Source organism: Corvus cornix, chromosome 4, assembly GCF_000738735.6.
Source record: "Corvus cornix cornix isolate S_Up_H32 chromosome 4, ASM73873v5, whole genome shotgun sequence".
Lineage (NCBI taxonomy): Eukaryota > Metazoa > Chordata > Aves > Passeriformes > Corvidae > Corvus > Corvus cornix.
The window spans coordinates 21,188,507-21,206,474 of record NC_046334.1 but is presented as its reverse complement, the minus strand read 5'-3'; the positions used below and the strand labels follow the sequence as shown (position 1 = coordinate 21,206,474).

Sequence of the window (17,968 nt, the reverse complement as noted above, 5' to 3'; positions counted from 1 at the left end):
CCTATAATTTTCTGACTCCTAAACCTGCATTTTGACACATGAGAGTTATCTGGCACAAAAACAAACCAAAAATGGAAATAAATATGGATTTAGAAAAAATAAAGGGAAAACCAAAACCACCTATTTTGCTTGCACAATCTTTTTTATTTTAATAGAAGGATTTTTTATTTTCACCACCCAAATGAAACTTTTTGTCTTTTTCAACTCACTTAATGTGTCCATCTTTCTGTCTCCTCATCAGGCCTCCTGTAGAAGACAGCCAAACCCTGCTGACACCAGTGGTGAGCTGTGGCCCACCAGGAGCCCTGCTGACCCGGCCCGTCATTTTAACCATGCACCACTGCGCAGAGCCAAACACAGAGGACTGGCAGATCCAGCTGAAGCACCAGGCTGCCCAGGGACCGTGGGAGGTGAGGCTCCAGAGCTCCAGCCTGTGTGCTGACAGCATGCAGGGCTCTCTGCTGGTCCTTTATTTGCCTTTCTGAACCTGGATGCCTGTATTTTGGGGTTTCCATGTAAGGCACACAGCTGCTACATGAAGGCAGGAGTGCCCTTCCACACTAGATGTCTAGGCTGCCCAGTGCCCATGCAGAGATCTGTCCTTGGGGCACTTTGGCACCTCCTAGTACTAGCAGTTTTCCATGGTGGGAGCCTGAGGTGGTTCCTTGCCAGTAGCATAGCAGGAGAATGTCCCAAGGCAGTGTGGCAAAACAGTCTTCCCACTGTAACTGGAGCGTGAATTGATGCTTTCAGCAAGGCTGGGCCATCCTGATAGAGCCCTCCTCTCCAGCCCTGTGCTCCTAGGTCCCTGCTGCCACCAGTTTGGTCTCATAATTAATTTGGCCGAGGACACTTTCTCCTACTGGCAAGTTTAATAAGGTCAGGGTGGCTTCTGAAGGCAGTTGGGCTGACAGCAGCGAAAGTGCCATGTCCAGCATTGTCTTCAAAAGCCTCTTGTGTTTGCCCTCCTGCCTGTGGCACCGGCTCTTCCTCCTGCTGGGAGGGAGCGTGCAGCAAACACAGCTCAGTCTCGCCAGCTAATCTGCACCCTACAGCCCGACTCTTGGCACCACACGTGTGTTCCTTATTTGTGTCCGTATGTTACTGGCACCTCTTCATCTCACCCCATCCTCCTCCTGCCCTTGACAGAGGTTGCTCTGCCAGCTGTGCACACACCCCGGTGTGAGTGCAGCATCCATGGGGTCCCTGGCCATCACACAGCAACTCTCTTCCTCCTGTCAGTTCTGGAGCAGCTCCTCCAAGCTGAGCCTCACACACACGTGTGCACACACATTCCTGCACACCCCTGCAGCATCACTCGGGGCAGCACCTCCTGACAGAGCCAGGTGCTAGCATGACCATGGAGGAGGTGCAGCCTGTGCTGCAGCACCTTGCCCTCCAAAAAGATTGTGCCACCACTACAAACACAGCAGGCTTGCCTTTCCTGAGACTAAGGCAGCCAAGCTTAATGCCTAATGCCAGCTGAGCCCACTCTTCTCAGCTGCCAGATGTGTACGTTGTGCTGCAGAGCTGCCGGCAGCAGGGATGAAGTGGGCAAGTTGTGCTGAGCGTCCTGTGGCACTTAGTGGCTTTGCAAGAGGCGGCTGTCACCCGCTGCTGACATTTCATTTCTGCTCCCTCTCAAAGCCACTCAGAGCACCTTGTGTTGCGTGCAGGATATTACATGCAGGGTTGAATGGAGAAATTAGCAGGGGAGCTGTTTTCCTGTATGCCCAGGGTGGGGAGGTCATCTGCATTCAGGCAGTATGCATTTTTTTTCTTCACCCTGCACTCTCATCACGGAGGATTATTCTGAGGAAGCAGCAGGTGATATTTCATGTAGATGTGGTATTTGGCCATCGCAGAGATTACTTTCCTTCCTTGAGTTTTTATAACTCTTTATTGTCATGCTTAGGAAGTGAAGGGCAGTTACTTATTCAGCATGCCTGAGACTACTGATGCTAAGTCATGGTCACCAACTGGTTAGTTGTGCAATATCTCTTTCAATAAAATCTTGGTGATATTTTCATTATTTGCCTAACTCTGGCCAGGGCTTTAAAAGCAGGAGTGAGGACAGCGGGAGCTTTTGACCCCCAACAGTGCCACCAGCACCCCAGAGAAATCTGCTCTCTGTGCCTACACAGGAGAAAAGCTGAAAGCAGGACTTACAGATCTTGATTAATCTAAGGGGCAAAGAGCAAGGACTTTTTGCATCATCCAAGCTTGAAAAGGGGCATTGCTGCCTAAAAGGAGAGCAGCTCTGAGGGGTCACATGCTGTAACTTGGCCTCTTTCTCTCTTAGGATGTGGTGGTGGTCGGAGAGGAAAACTTCACCACCCCATGCTATATCCAGCTGGACCCAGAGGCCTGCCATATCCTGACAGAAACCCTCAGCACCTATGCCTTGGTGGGACAGTCAGTCACCAAGGCAGCAGCCAAACGTCTCAAACTGGCCATCTTTGGACCGCTGTCCTGCTCTTCGCTGGAGTACAGCATCCGGGTCTACTGCCTCGATGACACGCAGGATGCTCTTAAGGTGGTTCTTGATCTCTTCCTTGCTCTCCCTCTCCCTCCCCAGCCGTCACAGGACTGCAGTCATAGCAGTGACTAGACCCTCTGCTTCAAGTATTCATGCTCCCTGGGTTATTCTTCTGATTAGAATAAGAGCTTGACAGCAAGGTTCTGTTTTACAGTTGAACCCCCACACTATAAATTGTTCTTTGCATAAGGATCTCACACTATTTTCCGCCCACCAGTCTTTTTTCCTTTGTTTACCTGTATCATATCCTGAATCCTGAGGTTTTTGCATTATTAAAAGGCCATAAGGTACACAGGGCTTCATTCGTTATTCATGTATTTTTAATGCTAAGTGCCAGCTCCCTAGAGATGGAGAAACATATAATTGCTTCTTTGTAAATAGTTGATAATGATAGAAGAAGCTTCTGGCCTGTTAATCACTGCCTGCTTTCATACTGCTTTATTACACCGCTTCGTGTGCAGCTTTTTGTGTTGGGAATTCGCAACTGGAATAAACCAAAGCTGCTGCTATCCCTGACTGGATAACCTTACTCTCCCTGCGTAATTCTGGCATGCGCACAAACACACACTCACTACATACAGATGAGCGGAGAGGTAACAAGACTTGCTATTTCTCTTTATAAACACCTGTATTTATACAGACGGTATCTATAATAGATGCACTCATGAAATATGTAGCTCCAACTGCACAACAGAGTTTATTAGAAGGTGGGGTTTTTTCCTTTAGTTGTAATTAGTGCAACTTCACAAATGCCTCTTTGCAGCAAAATTATTTCAAAGCCTGACTAAGCAGAGTCATCCCGCTGCTGTACAAGCTTTTGTTTACCCAGGTCTGCGTGGGAATTATTGGGATTTAAACTCACATGCACTGGCTGGGAGTTGTTTGTGTTTTTCAGAACAGTGACTTCCATCACTGAGGGCAGTACACTTGGTTGTTCTCCCTGATACTATCTGATATCAAGTTTTGCCTGCCTAGGCTCTGCTGAGGTGATACTCTTATATGTAAGAAAGGCAACAAAGTATAAGGGTTGAAGCAGGCCCCTGGTGACTTCAGCATGATTTTGTCCTCTGGGAACTAGGCCTCTGTCACTGCATTGGTGTTACCAGCCTTTTAGAAAAAATTCTTTTCCCTGGTCCGATTTCCCTTTTGTTTTTCCTATTAAAAAAAAAACCAAAAAAAAAGTGAAAAGGATCTTTCATAGCAATCAGACTTCAAAGGTCCTGGTGATTTTATGCCTGTGCTGCATAATACAATTTTCCATGGGTTTGACAAGGCCTGGGGTAATAATAAGTGAGTCGGAGGGGCCTTCTCCAGCCAGCTAATGCAGTCAGAGCTGAGGAATCTAATTAAATATTACTCAGGAGCTGTTGGTCTGTTTCTAATAGACTGTGGGGAGAGTTGTGTGGTAAAGTTAATCCAATTCAGTGCGACAGCAGAAGGGATCAGGAAAGGCACAGAGCCACACGGGGGGACTATCCTTCACCTGAGAAGCTGCAGTCAAAATTTGGGAGGGCAACAGGTCAGTCCTTGGGATCCTGCTGCAGTTAGACCCCAAAGTGAGATTGCAATTCAGTGAGGAAAGGTGAGCAAAGTCAGGAGGCCATCATCCCAGTACCTACTGCTTTTTTACGTCAAGTTCATGCATTTTAATTTTCTTTCTCTTTGGCATGTCTACCCCAAGACTGGAGGGGCACCCATGGGGTTCAAGACCCAGCTAGCTGGTGGTTTGCAGGAGGACAAGCGCATGTACTTGCTGGCCACAGACTCTTACGAATGCATGAGTTGCACTTTTTTGGATGCGTAAGGTCTGGGGAAGGAGAAGATTGAGGAGAAAGAAGCGTAGTAAACCAGCTGTAGATGAGTAAAAGAGATGTAGATGGAAGGGCTGACTACGGAGCAGTTTGTATAAGCAGGCGTATATGAACTGGTAAATGAAACCAGTGTGTACTGAACATCCCTGTGTGACAGTGTTGTGTAGACTCAATCTATGAGTATTTAGAAAGAAGAAAAAAAGGTTGGGGTGTCTGGCACATGCTTTCACAGCAGCTGGTACTGCAGCAGCCCCTGCCATGCTGGGAGGGCATCCTTGGCACTGCCCTATTGCCAAAGGGAAGGCATTCACCAGGCAGTTACCACTGGGTGTGTGGACAAGGCGTGCAGACAGGGCTGGGCCAGCAGATCCTGAGGTTAGAAGTATTTCGGAGAGGAAAGAAAAGTTGTAAGCAGCAGGTGAAGCACCAGCTGCAATGTCTCGGTGTCTTGAGGCTGGCTGCTCTGGGCAAAGCACAGCAAGGGTAGGGAAGAGCGATATTCCCATATTGAATTGTCTGAGCTTTGGAAGAGCCTTTGTAGGGGATTGTGTGCATTTTTTAATAGACAACCGAATGCATTCTGTTATTATTTACAACTAGGAATGAGTGTGCCATATGCTGAATGTGTTTTAACAGCCACCAAAGGAAGACAAGTAGTTGCAGTATAAAACACAGTGCGGTGTTTATCCAGCAGGCTTTTCCCTCTCATCATGCAGAGTAAGCACTCGCAGCTGAGCTGCCGGCACCCGCAGTACAGTAGGGAAGTGTAATGATTTGCCATCAATAAGGGCTCAGTTATTGTGGGAGCAGCTTAGTGAGGTTCCTGGTGGCCATGGAGCAGCATGGGCTCGGTGCTGATCACACGTGCACCATCCTCTGCCCTGCAGGGTCCCGAGCCACCTGGTTGGGGTGCTCACAAAAATGCTTTTTGGGCAAGGGTGAGGGGAGTTGTGACCTTGAGCATTGGCCTCTTTTTTTAAGGCTAATTTTTTGCACTTTAAAGGGGATGTCCAAGGTTAAAAAAAAGAAAAGGAAAGAAAAAAAGTATTAATATGATAACTATAAAGAAATCCAGCTGCTTTTCTCTCTTTGTTGATGTATATCTTTGAGATTGAGGTATGTGACCTTTGTGTGGCAGCCTGGTGAGGGCTGAGCAGCCAGACACATGGAAACAGCTGCCTCCCTGGGGGCATGTGAAGGACTTCAGGCTGTAGCAGGGTGACATCCCCCGAGCTGTCTTGTGCTGCACAGTAACTCTCTTCAAAAAACCACCCAAAAGTGGGCACAATAGGCCTGTGATCTTCTCTCTGTTATTTAATGCTTATTTTTCCTTTTATTGAAGACAGGCACAGCTTGGACTGAACACCGTTGTTTGCTTGTGCCCCTTTAATGAGGGCGTCCCGGCTGCGGCTGTTCTGGTGTCACGGGTGATGGAGTGATGCCTTACACAGCTCCCTCTCCTAGGAAGTAACTCCTGCCTCACAGGGTGATCAGAGACAATGGGCAGGGTGACCACAGCCACCTCAGCATGGGGCGAGCAATATGCAGCTCAGGTTTTGGCTCAGGAGGACACAGAGAGGCCAGCCAGCAGGATAAGCACTGCTCTAAAAAAATGCTGTATGGCAGGAACCAGCCAGAGCATTTGAAGGGCTGTGCAAGCCATGGCTCCAAATTAATTCTGAGTTAATTAGCTAAGTGGCATGGGAGAAGCACGGGCTGCTTGGCATCCACCAGTTAGAGCATGTGGAAGGGCTACTGTGGCCCAGGGCGGCTACCAGAAGTGGGATGTTAAAACTAGACACCCAGATCTGGTGGGTGGGATGGTGCAGCATCATGCTGCAGTTTCCCCCCACAGTAGTGCAACTCCCAGAGCTGGTGCAGCACAGGCAGGAGCAGTTCCTCAGCACCCAGGCTCCACATGCCTGAGAGCTGGCATCTGCAATTAGCTCACACAGTTCCACCAGTCATCTTCTGGACCTTCCAGGGAGGTAATTGGAACATAATGAAGATCTATGGTAATCAGATAATTACTATCGATTGCTCTTTAGACATCTTGATGAAGTAATTAGGTGGCACTGGAAAGAAGCTGTAACTGGTTCATTGGCATAACCTTAATCTGAAAGGTTTTCTGATTTTGTTTCTTTTCCTCTAATGGCCAATAAAAGAACATAGTTTTAGCTTCAGGATCTGCCAGATGCTTTTGTTATATGCTTACTACCTCCCTGAAAGTGGTCAGGAGTAGGCTAGCTGAAATGGGGGCTCCTTTAGTTGGCCTGGGGCGGTATCCCGGTTTTGCGTGCCCCTGTGTTCCTTGAGCACCCCCACTGAGTGTGATTGTCTTTGGCCACAGGAGACTGGTTAGTTGGTTGACTCTTTTAATTAAATGTGACTGAGATTGGCTGTGTTGGTTTCTAATGGGTCTCATGGAGTTGCCTTTGTACTTGGCTTCTTCCATGTGGTCTACAATTAGGTTGTTTGTAGGCAACATTCCACTGTGGTCAATTACAAGCTTATATTTAGCTTCAGAAAATGACCAGACCCTTGGCTTGCTGACTTTTAATCATGTGATCAATATTTCAGTAGCCCTGAACCTGTGTATTTGTTTGCACAAAATGCTCCATCACAGTGTTTTGCACTGTTCCCATGCCATCCTGCTGGACAGTGTCGGTGCAGGTGTCTGTTATCTCCTGTACTGCTGTGTCATGGGGTGCTTTGTCAGGAGGCCATGAGCTGAAAGACCAGTGGTATACACAGGTCCCATGTCAGCAGGACCTACACAAATTAGAGTTTCCAAAAACAAGATAGTAAAGCTACCATTAGTTGTCCAGTTTGATGAGCAATGGGGAAGATTGATCTATTTCTGTGCTCAAACAGTGACTGCATGCAAAGTCTTTGCATTCCATATAACAGCACAGAACTGAGCTTCTGCTTACAGGACATGTGAGTGAACACTGTGTTGCCCGGGGGAGAGGTGCCTGCATCACTGCTGGGCTGCTTCTGGATGAAGGAGGCGAGAGGGTTATTATCAGATCCACTAATGCAGTTCACACGGACACACAATTCTTCACAGTGCCTGTGTATTCTCTTAATCTGTGTTACACAAGTTACAGCATCTACAGCAGACAATCGTGAGGACTCAGAAGAGCAGTGTGCTGTCTTGGTGAAACCTGACCACTTTCTTCTTTTTATTGCAATACTGCAGGAGGTCCTCCAACTTGAGCAGCAGATGGGCGGGCAGCTTTTGGAGGAGCCCAAAGCTTTGCATTTTAAGGGAAGCACCCACAACCTCCGTCTCTCCATTCATGACATTGCCCATTCTCTCTGGAAGAGCAAACTGCTGGCTAAATACCAGGTGAGCATAACAAAACATTCACATTGCATGTTAGCAGTGAGGCTTAAAGAAATACTGTCACACACAGGTGTGTTTAAAAAACACCAGGAATCGGGCTGTAGTTCCATGAACATTTTTTTCCCTGGACCATTTGCAGTCACATTTATCATGGAGCCTGCAGTCTCTGGTCATACAGCATCCATGCCTTGGCCCCACATCCCTCCCTAACTATGCATTTTTGCTTTCCTCCTGCAGGAGATTCCCTTTTACCACATCTGGAGTGGATGTCAGAGGAACCTGCACTGCACCTTCACACTGGAAAGGTTCAGTCTGAATACCCAGGAGCTGGTGTGCAAGCTCTGTGTGCGGCAGGTCGAAGGAGAAGGACAGATCTTCCAGCTCAACTGTTCTGTCTCAGAGGTAAATGATATTTGTGTACTTTTCTGTCCAACTGCAGGAACATGGGAAGGCCAAGGAGGTATGACCTTTCCCATTGCTACCTCTTTAGTGCTTTCCAGTTTCCTCCTGACTGCTGGCATGGACCTAAAGAATGGATTAAGTCATTGCTTTGTATCTCCAGTTGCATTTTTCCTTAGTTTCTCTTATCTGGAAGGAAGCATCCCTCCTTCAAGGCAGAGGAGAGCAGCTTTGATCTCTCTACTAGTGCTGCCTTTCTTTGTCTATATGGAGGAGCTCTTTGCCTACCACTCCCTAGCACATCTCATGAAGCTTACATGGTGCTGTTTCCTTGGCAGTCCACAAGACCCATCATGCCTGACAGTTCCCTGGAGAGAGAGTTCCCTGTCAGTGCTGTATGTTCCGTGAGCCACTCCCCTCTGATCCCACATAATAGCTGCTGTGCAATAGGGAATATCAGATGGGCTGGTTGCAGTAAAGTCTTCTCCTCATATTTTGCTACTGCTACAAATCCTGACTGTTGTCTTTGGCAATTTTTCTTTTGATGTCTGACATTTTCCAGAAGAAATATTATCATAAGTTTGGGGACATCTTTGCCAGTGCTATGTAGCACCTGGAGAATTTTTGTTCCTTGGGGCAGTCAAGCTCAGGACTGAGATGCAGCAACATATTCAGGTGTGAAGTGGCACTGACTCCAGCAAATGTGCTGGTGCATTTTATCCCTGCTATCCTTGGCAGCTACAAGGAGCAGACTCTTGGGCAGCAATTACTGCTGGCTGGCTTGGGGAAGGGCTGCAAGAGCAGAGACAAAAGTTTCTTGTGCTGTAGGGCTCTGACAGTGAGCACCATTACCCCTAACATCTGCTTGGTTAGTCGGTGTAAAGTTACAGATTCATCTGGGGACTACACAGCATTAAGGACAGATGGTAAAACAAGCATCATAAACAATTATTGTAATAAGTACTGCATTGAGGTAATCACTAATTTAACCTCACAGAGAAGAGAAAGAACTGAAAGTAACTTTAATGAAATGCGAGTATACACTATAATCATCTTCAGCTGGTTGTGTGTAATAGGGCCTGGTAATAGATTCAGAAGGAACAGGACAATATTCTTGTCTTGTGCTGTGATCCTATCCATCAAGGATGAATAGAGGGAGTGAATAATACCACTGCGATCAAGGCTGCCTCCTGCAAAATTGCCCCTTGTTTTTGACACCTTGTGATATTCCCAAACTCCAGCAAGGAACAGGAGGACCTTGGGCTGCTAAGAGCTGGAGTATAGGGTCAGCTAAGAAAAAAATCCTAAAACTCAGAGATTTGATGATAAGTCTGGGGTAATAGCTGCAACTTGGAAACCAATGTATGCCTCTAGAAGCATGATAAAAACATCAGACCAGGCATCAGGAAACCATAGCTGTGGTTCCTCACATTTTCTTCTGAGGTTAGGCTAGTGGTATCTAGCTAGTGGTTAGGCATTGCAGGACTGTGCTGGCATCTTTCTTTATTGCTGGATCTGTTTCTCTGCCTCTGTCACACTGAGATAAAAATTTAGAAACACAGTTTCCTGCATCCTCCCTTGATGGGCTTTCTTTTTAGTCCCCTGCAAAGGATGTAAAACTTCTGCAGATTAAACTGTCTTATACTGGTTTTATACAGTGTCTACCACTGGGACTTCAAAAATACAAATGCAGTGAGTGCCAAAACACACACATTTGCAAAGCAGGAGGAAAATATTGATAAGGGTCTCCCATGCTTCATTTTTGAAGCCTTCTTTTTATCTTGTGCTCTTGATACTCACCCAGAAGAGCCACAGGGCAATGCCACAGATACCCGGGCCCCTTCTGCAGCAACCTGAAGCCCCTGGGGCTGCAGGCCACCTTGAGGGCCAGGACAGCACCTGTGTCCTTTGGCCCAGAATATAAAGAAAAGGTTCTCTGCCTGCAATGGCACTGTCACCACACTACTGCTGCTTCTGATCTCCCAGTGAAGGTGAGCCTGCATGCAGCACCAGTGTCAGGCATGTCCTTTTCCTGGCTCCTGGGCAGTGCCTGCTGCCCAGCAGCAGTGGGGCAGTGGGGTTGGGGCAGGCAGTCTGTGACGCAGAGCCTTGGCACCCAAGTACAGATGCCACATTCGACATGTTAGTTGAGGGCATTACAGTGTGGCATAAACCTTCCTTGGTTAGAAATTTCACTGATTGCCTAAAATGCCATGTCTTTGAAAAAAAAAAAGGCAAAAAAAATCATATTTATACAGTGGAAGAGAATTAATTGGTGTAGATAAAAGAGTGGAGGCAAAAGTTTTAATTCTGTGCATTGCTCGTGGACATTGGCTCCCCCCTTTCCATCTCTGAATACGTTTTTGGGGGATAAACCAGGGATTGCACAGGACTGTGAGCATCTCCAGCGAACTCCTTAGGGGGTTTGTGATTGCGACTTAAGCCAGGAGCTGCCTGGCATTAAGACAGTTTCAGGTATTACAGCTCCTTCCCAACAGCCAGTTTGACACTAAGCAACAAGACAGTCCACAGAGGAGAAAACAAATCGACATTTAATGACAAGTCTTTAGCATGAGTGTTTCTGGCTGCCTGGGGCTGTGATTTGGCAGTGGGGGAGGAGAAGCAGCTCCCCATTTTTACTAGAAAAGAAGACCAAATTGAGAAATAGACTGAGAAGCACAAGGGCAGACCCAGCCACGTTTGCTGCTTTTTCCATCATGGTCCCAGCAGGACCTCGCTGTTCCTAAACAAACCCAGCCACACAAATTGACCAGCTACCATTGTCCTACAGCTACCAGCTGTAGGCACTAAATCCATCCAGGCCAATGAGAAGGCAAAATCCTTGCCCAGAAGAGCCAACTGCTGTTATTCCCAGTAGTGTTACCAGCAGTGTCAGGGGGACCCCTCCAGCTGGGAGGACCACATCAAAGAGCATCAAAACCACACCTGCAGGGGACAAGCTGGCTTTGGATCTGACTTTTCCCTTGAAATCCTTGCTGCCACACTGCCTTTGAACACACTGCCCCCTTTGTCCTGGGGAGAGGGGGCAATGACTGCCGCCCACCACCCCCAGCCCTGCCCTGAGCTCTGCATGCTCTCCATCTATTTTCAGAGTCAAAGCTGCATGAGGATGAGGGCTCAGCTTGTGCCTGGGGTGGTATTGACTGTCTGTCTGTGGTCTGCACAGCATCAGAGGCTTCAGAGGGCTTGGGTGCTCCCAGAGGGATGTCAGTGGTGTGAGCCTGGTGCTGGCTTGGTGGGACACTTGGGAATATGCTGGGAAGGGGGTCTTTTCAACCATGCCAGGAAAGCCCAGTTCTGCTCTAGTAGTAGCAACTTGCTCCAAAATTTGTCTAAGTGTCTGATCTTTTGTTATTTCCAGTAAGTGATTAATTAAGCTGGCCTTTTTGTCCAGTTATAGTAAAATTCACCCTCCAAAACAAGAGGAGGGAAAAACAATCTTTTGTCTACCCATAGCTGATTATAAATATTTCTCTTTTCCAGCGGACTAGCATGTTTATGTCAGCGTTTACTGGAGTAGCAGAGGGCTGCAAGTAAAAGCCCTGAGGTTCAGAGGATGTAGTTCTACAATTGTCTCTTTACCCATTAACAAAACTGATGGGTTTTTTTCTGCCTTTCCAATCTCAGGAACCTACTGGCATCGATTATCCTCCCATGGACACAGCAGGCACCATCACCACCATCGTAGGGCCCAGTGCTTTCAGCATCCCGCTCCCGATAAGGCAGAAGCTGTGCAGCAGCCTGGATGCTCCCCAGACCAGGGGCCATGACTGGCGGATGCTGGCCCACAAGCTGAAACTGGACAGGTGAGCAGGGTTGCCTGTATGTGATCAGGCAGGGAAGCTCCTAGGGAGGAAGGTATGTGCAAGAACATCCTGGTGAAAGTCCCACTGAAAGCAGATGTACAGGCTGGTCAGGCTGACTGCACAGGGGATGAGCACCTTGACAGCACCAGCAGCAGGGATGGGTTGAAATCATATGAATTCAGATAGTTTCCATGCAGCTCAAAAAAACTGAGTTTCCTTTTGTCTCATTGCAGGTACTTAAATTATTTTGCTACAAAATCAAGCCCCACTGGGGTGATCCTGGATCTCTGGGAAGCCCAGAATTTCCCTGATGGCAACCTGAGCATGCTGGCAGCAGTTCTTGAAGAAATGGGAAGACACGAAACGGTTGTTTCTTTGGCAGCAGAAGGAAATTACTAATGCAGCCTTGGTATGACCAGGAAGGACAGACGCAGGGAGCGGTAATGCCCTGTTATTGCAAACAAGAATTGAAATGAAAACCCAGACCAGTGAGTTACACAAGAGACATTTCAGAGAAGAAAGCAAGCAAACAAGAAAAACCAGCCCTGACCTTCACACGTGCTCTCCTTGTACATTATCACAGGATCAGAAAGAGATCATGCAAAGTTGTACCTTGGAAATATAAATCAACCTAATGTTCCTCTCGGCTTGGCTGTACACTGCTTGGTACAGGTTTTTACAGTTTCCTAGGAAACGCTTTTTATTGCTATCCAGATATATGGATAAACTTTCTTAACAATCCCAGTTTCTATGGATGTTGTTTACATCAAATTCTGGACAGGGGTAAGGAGGCTGTCCATGGCTCTTTATATTTTTTGTTTAAAGCCATTCTAGACAAGGCTATGGACAGTTGGTTGTGGCTATTTCAGCTTATTGGTTTCTGGTGAATTCAGATTTTGGATACAATTCGCACATTGGTTGTCTTGCAATGATCCTCCTGTCATTGTTCTGTTTCCTAGACCTACCTGTAAAAAAAAAAAAACAAAACAAAAAACAAACCAAGAAAATCAGGGTGTGCATCTGGAAAGCAGGTACTCTGGCTGATAAGCAGGAACACACAAAACGTTCCCTTCCTTCCCCAAGACAGTCCCACTGAGCCTGTGTGGAGAATAGCTCTAAGACAGTGGGGAATGAAGGATCTGAGTTAATTTTCAATTCACACCCTTTCCACCCCTTTGCTATATGAGGGGCCAGATATGCAATTTGGAGTGGTTGGAGGGGAGAGGGAGAAACCCAGAAAAAAATAAAAAAGAGAAGTTGCTATGATAGTTATTTACTGATTAGTATCTAGGGCAAGGATTATAATGACTATTATTATTACCATTATTACTTTATTTCTGATTTTGTCAGCAGCAGAATGAATAACTTCTGGTTTTATGGAACCTGTTGTCCCCTCCCTGAAGGTCTTTTAAGACGTTTCCCTCTCTATGCCGTCTGTCCTTCCCTTTGTCATTGTACTCCTCCTCCAAAAGTCCTCTGCCAGCCCCCACAGGCTGCTCACTTTGTGTTAGCATTGCTGTGCTCCACGCCCAGAGCCAAGGCAGCATGAACTGAGGACACTCTGCTGATCTTCACCCACCAAGTGTCGGACCCTGGCATGTTTTGCACCACCCTGGTGCCCCAGGTTGCTCCAAGAAGCAGCCCTGTCCAGAGGTGGCTGTGAACCAGAGATGGCCTCCCAGTGCGAATACACAAAGACCACTGGTTTCTGACCACAGGTGCAAGCATGTGGAGGCACAGACATCCACCACCTGATTTGTGCATCCAAGGTGGGCTTCCATAGTTTTTGTTTTGTTTTGTAGCATTCTAAGAGCCAGCAGCTCCTGTTAGTTCCCCACAGAGCTGCAGGTCTCACTGAAACCCACCACCTCCCGTAATGTTTGCAGTCCTCGATGGCTGGCGAGGGAACACTTGTCCCTCTACAGCCATGGCCCTCTTGGCCACCAGAAAACAGGTGAAGTGGAAACTTTGCAAAAGGAGCAAACCAGAAGTGGTTGTCCCTGCAAATGTATTCTGTTCTGCTCAGTGAAAATTCTCTTTGCTACATGACAGCGCATAGGATTGCAGTAGTTTTACTGCCAGACTGAGCTGTCCTCTACGTCTGGCACAGAAATGCTTTCTGCCCCAACCCATCCACTCCAGGTTTCCAGCCAGGCCCTGGTTATTGCTGTTGTGCACACATGCATGCCCCTGCCCACGTGTGCATTACCATGCCATACGCTTCCCGAGACTGGAGTTAGCTTGTTCTCTTCTGTGGTTTTGATTTTGCTCTCCCCAAGGCTCTCCAGATCGCGCCTTTGAAGGTAATTTTGAAAATGTCATTGGTCAAAATGAAAAGAAAATTTCATCTGGCCTCTTTTTCAATTTGACATTTCCATAGGCTTGGCACTTTTTGCTTATAACTTCTCAGGTCCCTGACCAGGTTTAGATTGACCGCCAGGTAGCGAGCACAAAAAGTTCCCTTCCTTGTAAGAGGTAACCGGGCAGCTTGCAAACCAGCATTTCAGTAAAAACTGGAGACCAGAACACATGCATTGTAACTTTCAACATCTGTGTGCATTTTGCTTGTATAAGCCCCGCCTTCTCTTAATATGGAGATTCCATGGGCATCCTTTCAACAACCATCTTCTTTTTCGCCTTTGGCATCAGATGCAGCCTACTGCAATGCTAATGGAAATTTTGCTTTCAGCATCAGGAGGATCGGACTGGGGCTCCCTTCTCCACATCTTTTACTCAGAGCACTAAAATGGCTCTTAAGGATAGGTCTCAGCTTTTCTCCCTCCTGTGCCACCTTTAGGTGCAACCAGTTGTGTTTAGTTTGTGCTTCTTCACCTTTCTCACATGTCCCTCCTGCGTGACTCTCCTTCCAAGGCGGCTGCAGGAGTTGAACTGCCCTTTGTCCCTTTGGCCTTTTTGGCTCAGTCTTTGTTGGCTGATCCCCAGGCTCACTGGTGCTCCCCAGCTCTCAGCTTTTTCCAGGTGGCCAGCACGTGCACCCTTCTCACCAGGATCAGGCCTCAAAGTGTCTCACAGTTATCAGTATTGCTGTGAGCTGATGTTCCTTTGGCCAGCTCTCTGACCTGTGTTCTGATGCCTTCTGCAAGAGGCAGGTGAACAACTTTCTCGCAGTGTTCTGGGGCATTTTCCTTTCCCAGCATCACAGTGAAGGGGATTTATTGAGAGGAAAAATGCACTCTCTGATTAAGAGGAGCATCCACAGAGGTGGCTGGAGGTCAAGAACATAACCCTTCATCACTGAACATGACTAGGGCAGCAGCATGACTGCTACTGGGTGGTGAAGCTACTCTTCTTCCACCCTGACTGCTCAGAAACCACCTGCAATCCCCTGCTGCAATCACAGGCTGGATGGTTTCCCCAGCATCTGCTCCAAAGGCCTTTACAGGGTCCCAGCACGGCCCCTGGGGCTGCCTCAGCCCTGACAGGGCAGTAAGAAGCACGGGAAGGTTCCTCCTCAGAGCCACAGCTCATCCCAGCAGCTCTGCACCCGTTCTTTGCCACTGCTGCTAGCAGCAGCTCCCACCTCACCTCACACTTCCCTGCATTAACTGTGCTCAGTTTTTTCTTTTTTTTCTAGGGGGAACGGCAGTGGCAGGGCATGCACTGTGGGAGAGGGCTCTGGCTGGTGGTGTTCACCACTCAGCATCCCTATCCTGCTGGCCCCAGGAGAGCAGGCAGGAAGCAAGGGCAGCCAGATCAGCTCAGGATATTATTTTTGGTGGGAGAAAACCCAGCAGCAGTTCCTCCGCCTGGATTGCATGGACATAGTGCCATCTCGTGGGGCTGAGCCCCCACTCCACTGTGTCGCTGCTGCCACAGCAACGTCGCACGGGAAAAGGCTTCCTGTGGGGTGGCTCTGACTAAGACTGGCAGAACTGACTCTTTAAAAGTGGTTGTAAGATTTTATGTCAGGTAAGCACATCTGCTTTAAAAGAAAAAAAAAAAAAGGCTGCAGGCTTCCTACCCTCCAGTTATTACTATTTTTTAAAATGCTTTTCCTTTTAGTTGTTCACCTTTGGCTTTGTACTGGAGCAGCTTAGCTGCTCTTCACACCATCTCTTCATTACATGTTGATTGCTAGCGCTATAAATAGTATATATATTATATAAATATATATAAAATATCTACTGACTTCAAGGAAAACCTTTCATTTCCAAGTAAGAAACATTTATCAGAGGCAGTCCTTTTCACCTTATTTTTTTTCTTCTTCTTCTTTGTGTTGTGTTCTTGTAAAGGTGACTGTCAGTGTATAGGGTAAGTTTGGGGTTCGGTTGGGGTTTTTCTTTTTTTCAAAATTTATGATCACAACTGATCCACTGTGTCTTGTTAAACAGTGCAAGACCTAAGTGCTGTTTTAGTGGATCTTGAAAATTTTGCAGCAGTGAAGTCTCTCCAGTCAAGATTTGCTTTATTGGGAGACCAAGACTTTTTTCCGTCTCGCTGGCAGAAATGCAGACACTCATGAGACGTTGGAGTCTGCAATACCCACAGAGCAAAACATGTCCATTCCTTGGGTTTCCTGCTATTTCTGTTGCTTACATATAGAATAAATGTATCTACATGCTGTAAGCCTGTCATTGTGGACAGTGTCCTAATGTCTTGTATTGCTACCTACAATAGTTTCTTTTGGGTTCTCCTTTTCTCCTTCTTTTGGGGGCAGGGGGCATGGGGAAGGGAGGGGTGGGGGGGCCCTGAGACCATTGTATGCTCTACCAAGTAGTTACCAGAGCTCTGAGGTTCATTTCTGAACACAATTATATTGTTGAGGTTGGCTTGGGGTTTTTGTAATCTTGTGTCCAGGGCACTTTGTAAACAATCTTACTGAGTGTTCAGAAGTCTTTTCAGGTACTACCCTGGCTCCCGTCTGGCCATGAAGTAACCCACTGTTTGCAGGCTGGCTTGCTTGATATCAAGTAGTGCAAAGAGTGGTTTGAGAATGGAAACCAAACCTTTGGGCCTTCTCCCACAAGGACTTGACTTTGGGGTCACCACTGCAATTGATCCCTAGCTTGTGTGTGAAACCTTGAGTTCATAAAACAAGCTGCACTGCAGATTTTTAAATGCTGAAGCACGTATCTCAGACATCCTTTGAAGTGGGACTTCAACAGAAAGGTAAAGTAAGTGTGTGTGTACATAAAGAGGAGAAAACAAAGGACACTGCTGCTGGGGGCTTTTAGCTCTCACATTAGGTATGGGCATCCTCTTATTATACCAACTTTTGAATGAGAAGGTCAAGGTCAAGGTCAAAATTCAGTGTACCATCACTGCAACGTCAAATATGCAGTATGTCAAAAGCCAACAGAGTAAAAACTGGCAAGTAACTGGAACTGGACTTGAACTAAGGCCACAGAAATGAGGCCTCACGTTTGGCAGGTCAGGCTCCTTGCTTGAATAGAAGCATTTTGTTGATTTACTTACTTGTTGTTTAAACTTGACACCCGCTCCCTGAAATCTGAAAATCCCTTCTCTGAAAGTCCTTTGATAAACTCTGTCAGTAAAAAAAGCAAATAATAATAATAATCCAGAGTTCCCACAAACATCTATCCCAAATAGGTATTTCACATTTTCTGTGGTGCTGGTTAAATGCACTTATTAGTGGTTCAGTCTCCTCAACTGCTTACAAAGAGATTAATTGCTACATGTGCTTCACCCTGGGCCTGTCCTCCACTCCCAAAGCATCCCATGTCATGGCATGCCATGTCAGTAGCTCTGGGATGCCTGTGAGGAAGCAGGATGTAATTGGGGAGGGTCCTCCTGCAGCAGTGATGGGACAAGAGCCCCAAGGTGAGAAAAGCTTGCATGGGCCCTAGAGCTTCTTTGGCTGCTGCCAGCTGGCTCTGGCCAGTAAATTTGGGAGCTAGCAGAATACAAATAAAAAGCAAAATTGGGCTGGAAAGCAAAATCAGGAAGGAGAGGCAAAACACTCTTCTCCCCACAGATTTTTCAAGGTACCTTGCAAAAACACCTGAGCCGAGAGCCAATAAGCTACTTTGAAACACGGAGTGTGACACAGCTGAGAGAGAGA

General features: G+C 47.1%; 1 protein-coding gene across 1 annotated transcript in view; it reads left to right on the top strand.

Moving 5' to 3' along the window:
* The window catches only part of UNC5C (unc-5 netrin receptor C), a 252,492-nt gene extending 235,972 nt beyond the window's left edge, over window positions 1–16,520 (top strand). The window contains exons 13-18 of the mRNA XM_039550969.1: window positions 242–410; window positions 2,303–2,536; window positions 7,553–7,702; window positions 7,937–8,101; window positions 11,747–11,925; window positions 12,159–16,520. Of these exons, the coding sequence (XP_039406903.1) occupies window positions 242–410; window positions 2,303–2,536; window positions 7,553–7,702; window positions 7,937–8,101; window positions 11,747–11,925; window positions 12,159–12,324 (1,063 nt within the window). The 3' untranslated portion in view covers window positions 12,325–16,520. The remainder of the gene's footprint in view (window positions 1–241; window positions 411–2,302; window positions 2,537–7,552; window positions 7,703–7,936; window positions 8,102–11,746; window positions 11,926–12,158) is intronic.
* The last annotated feature ends 1,448 nt before the right edge of the window (window positions 16,521–17,968 follow it).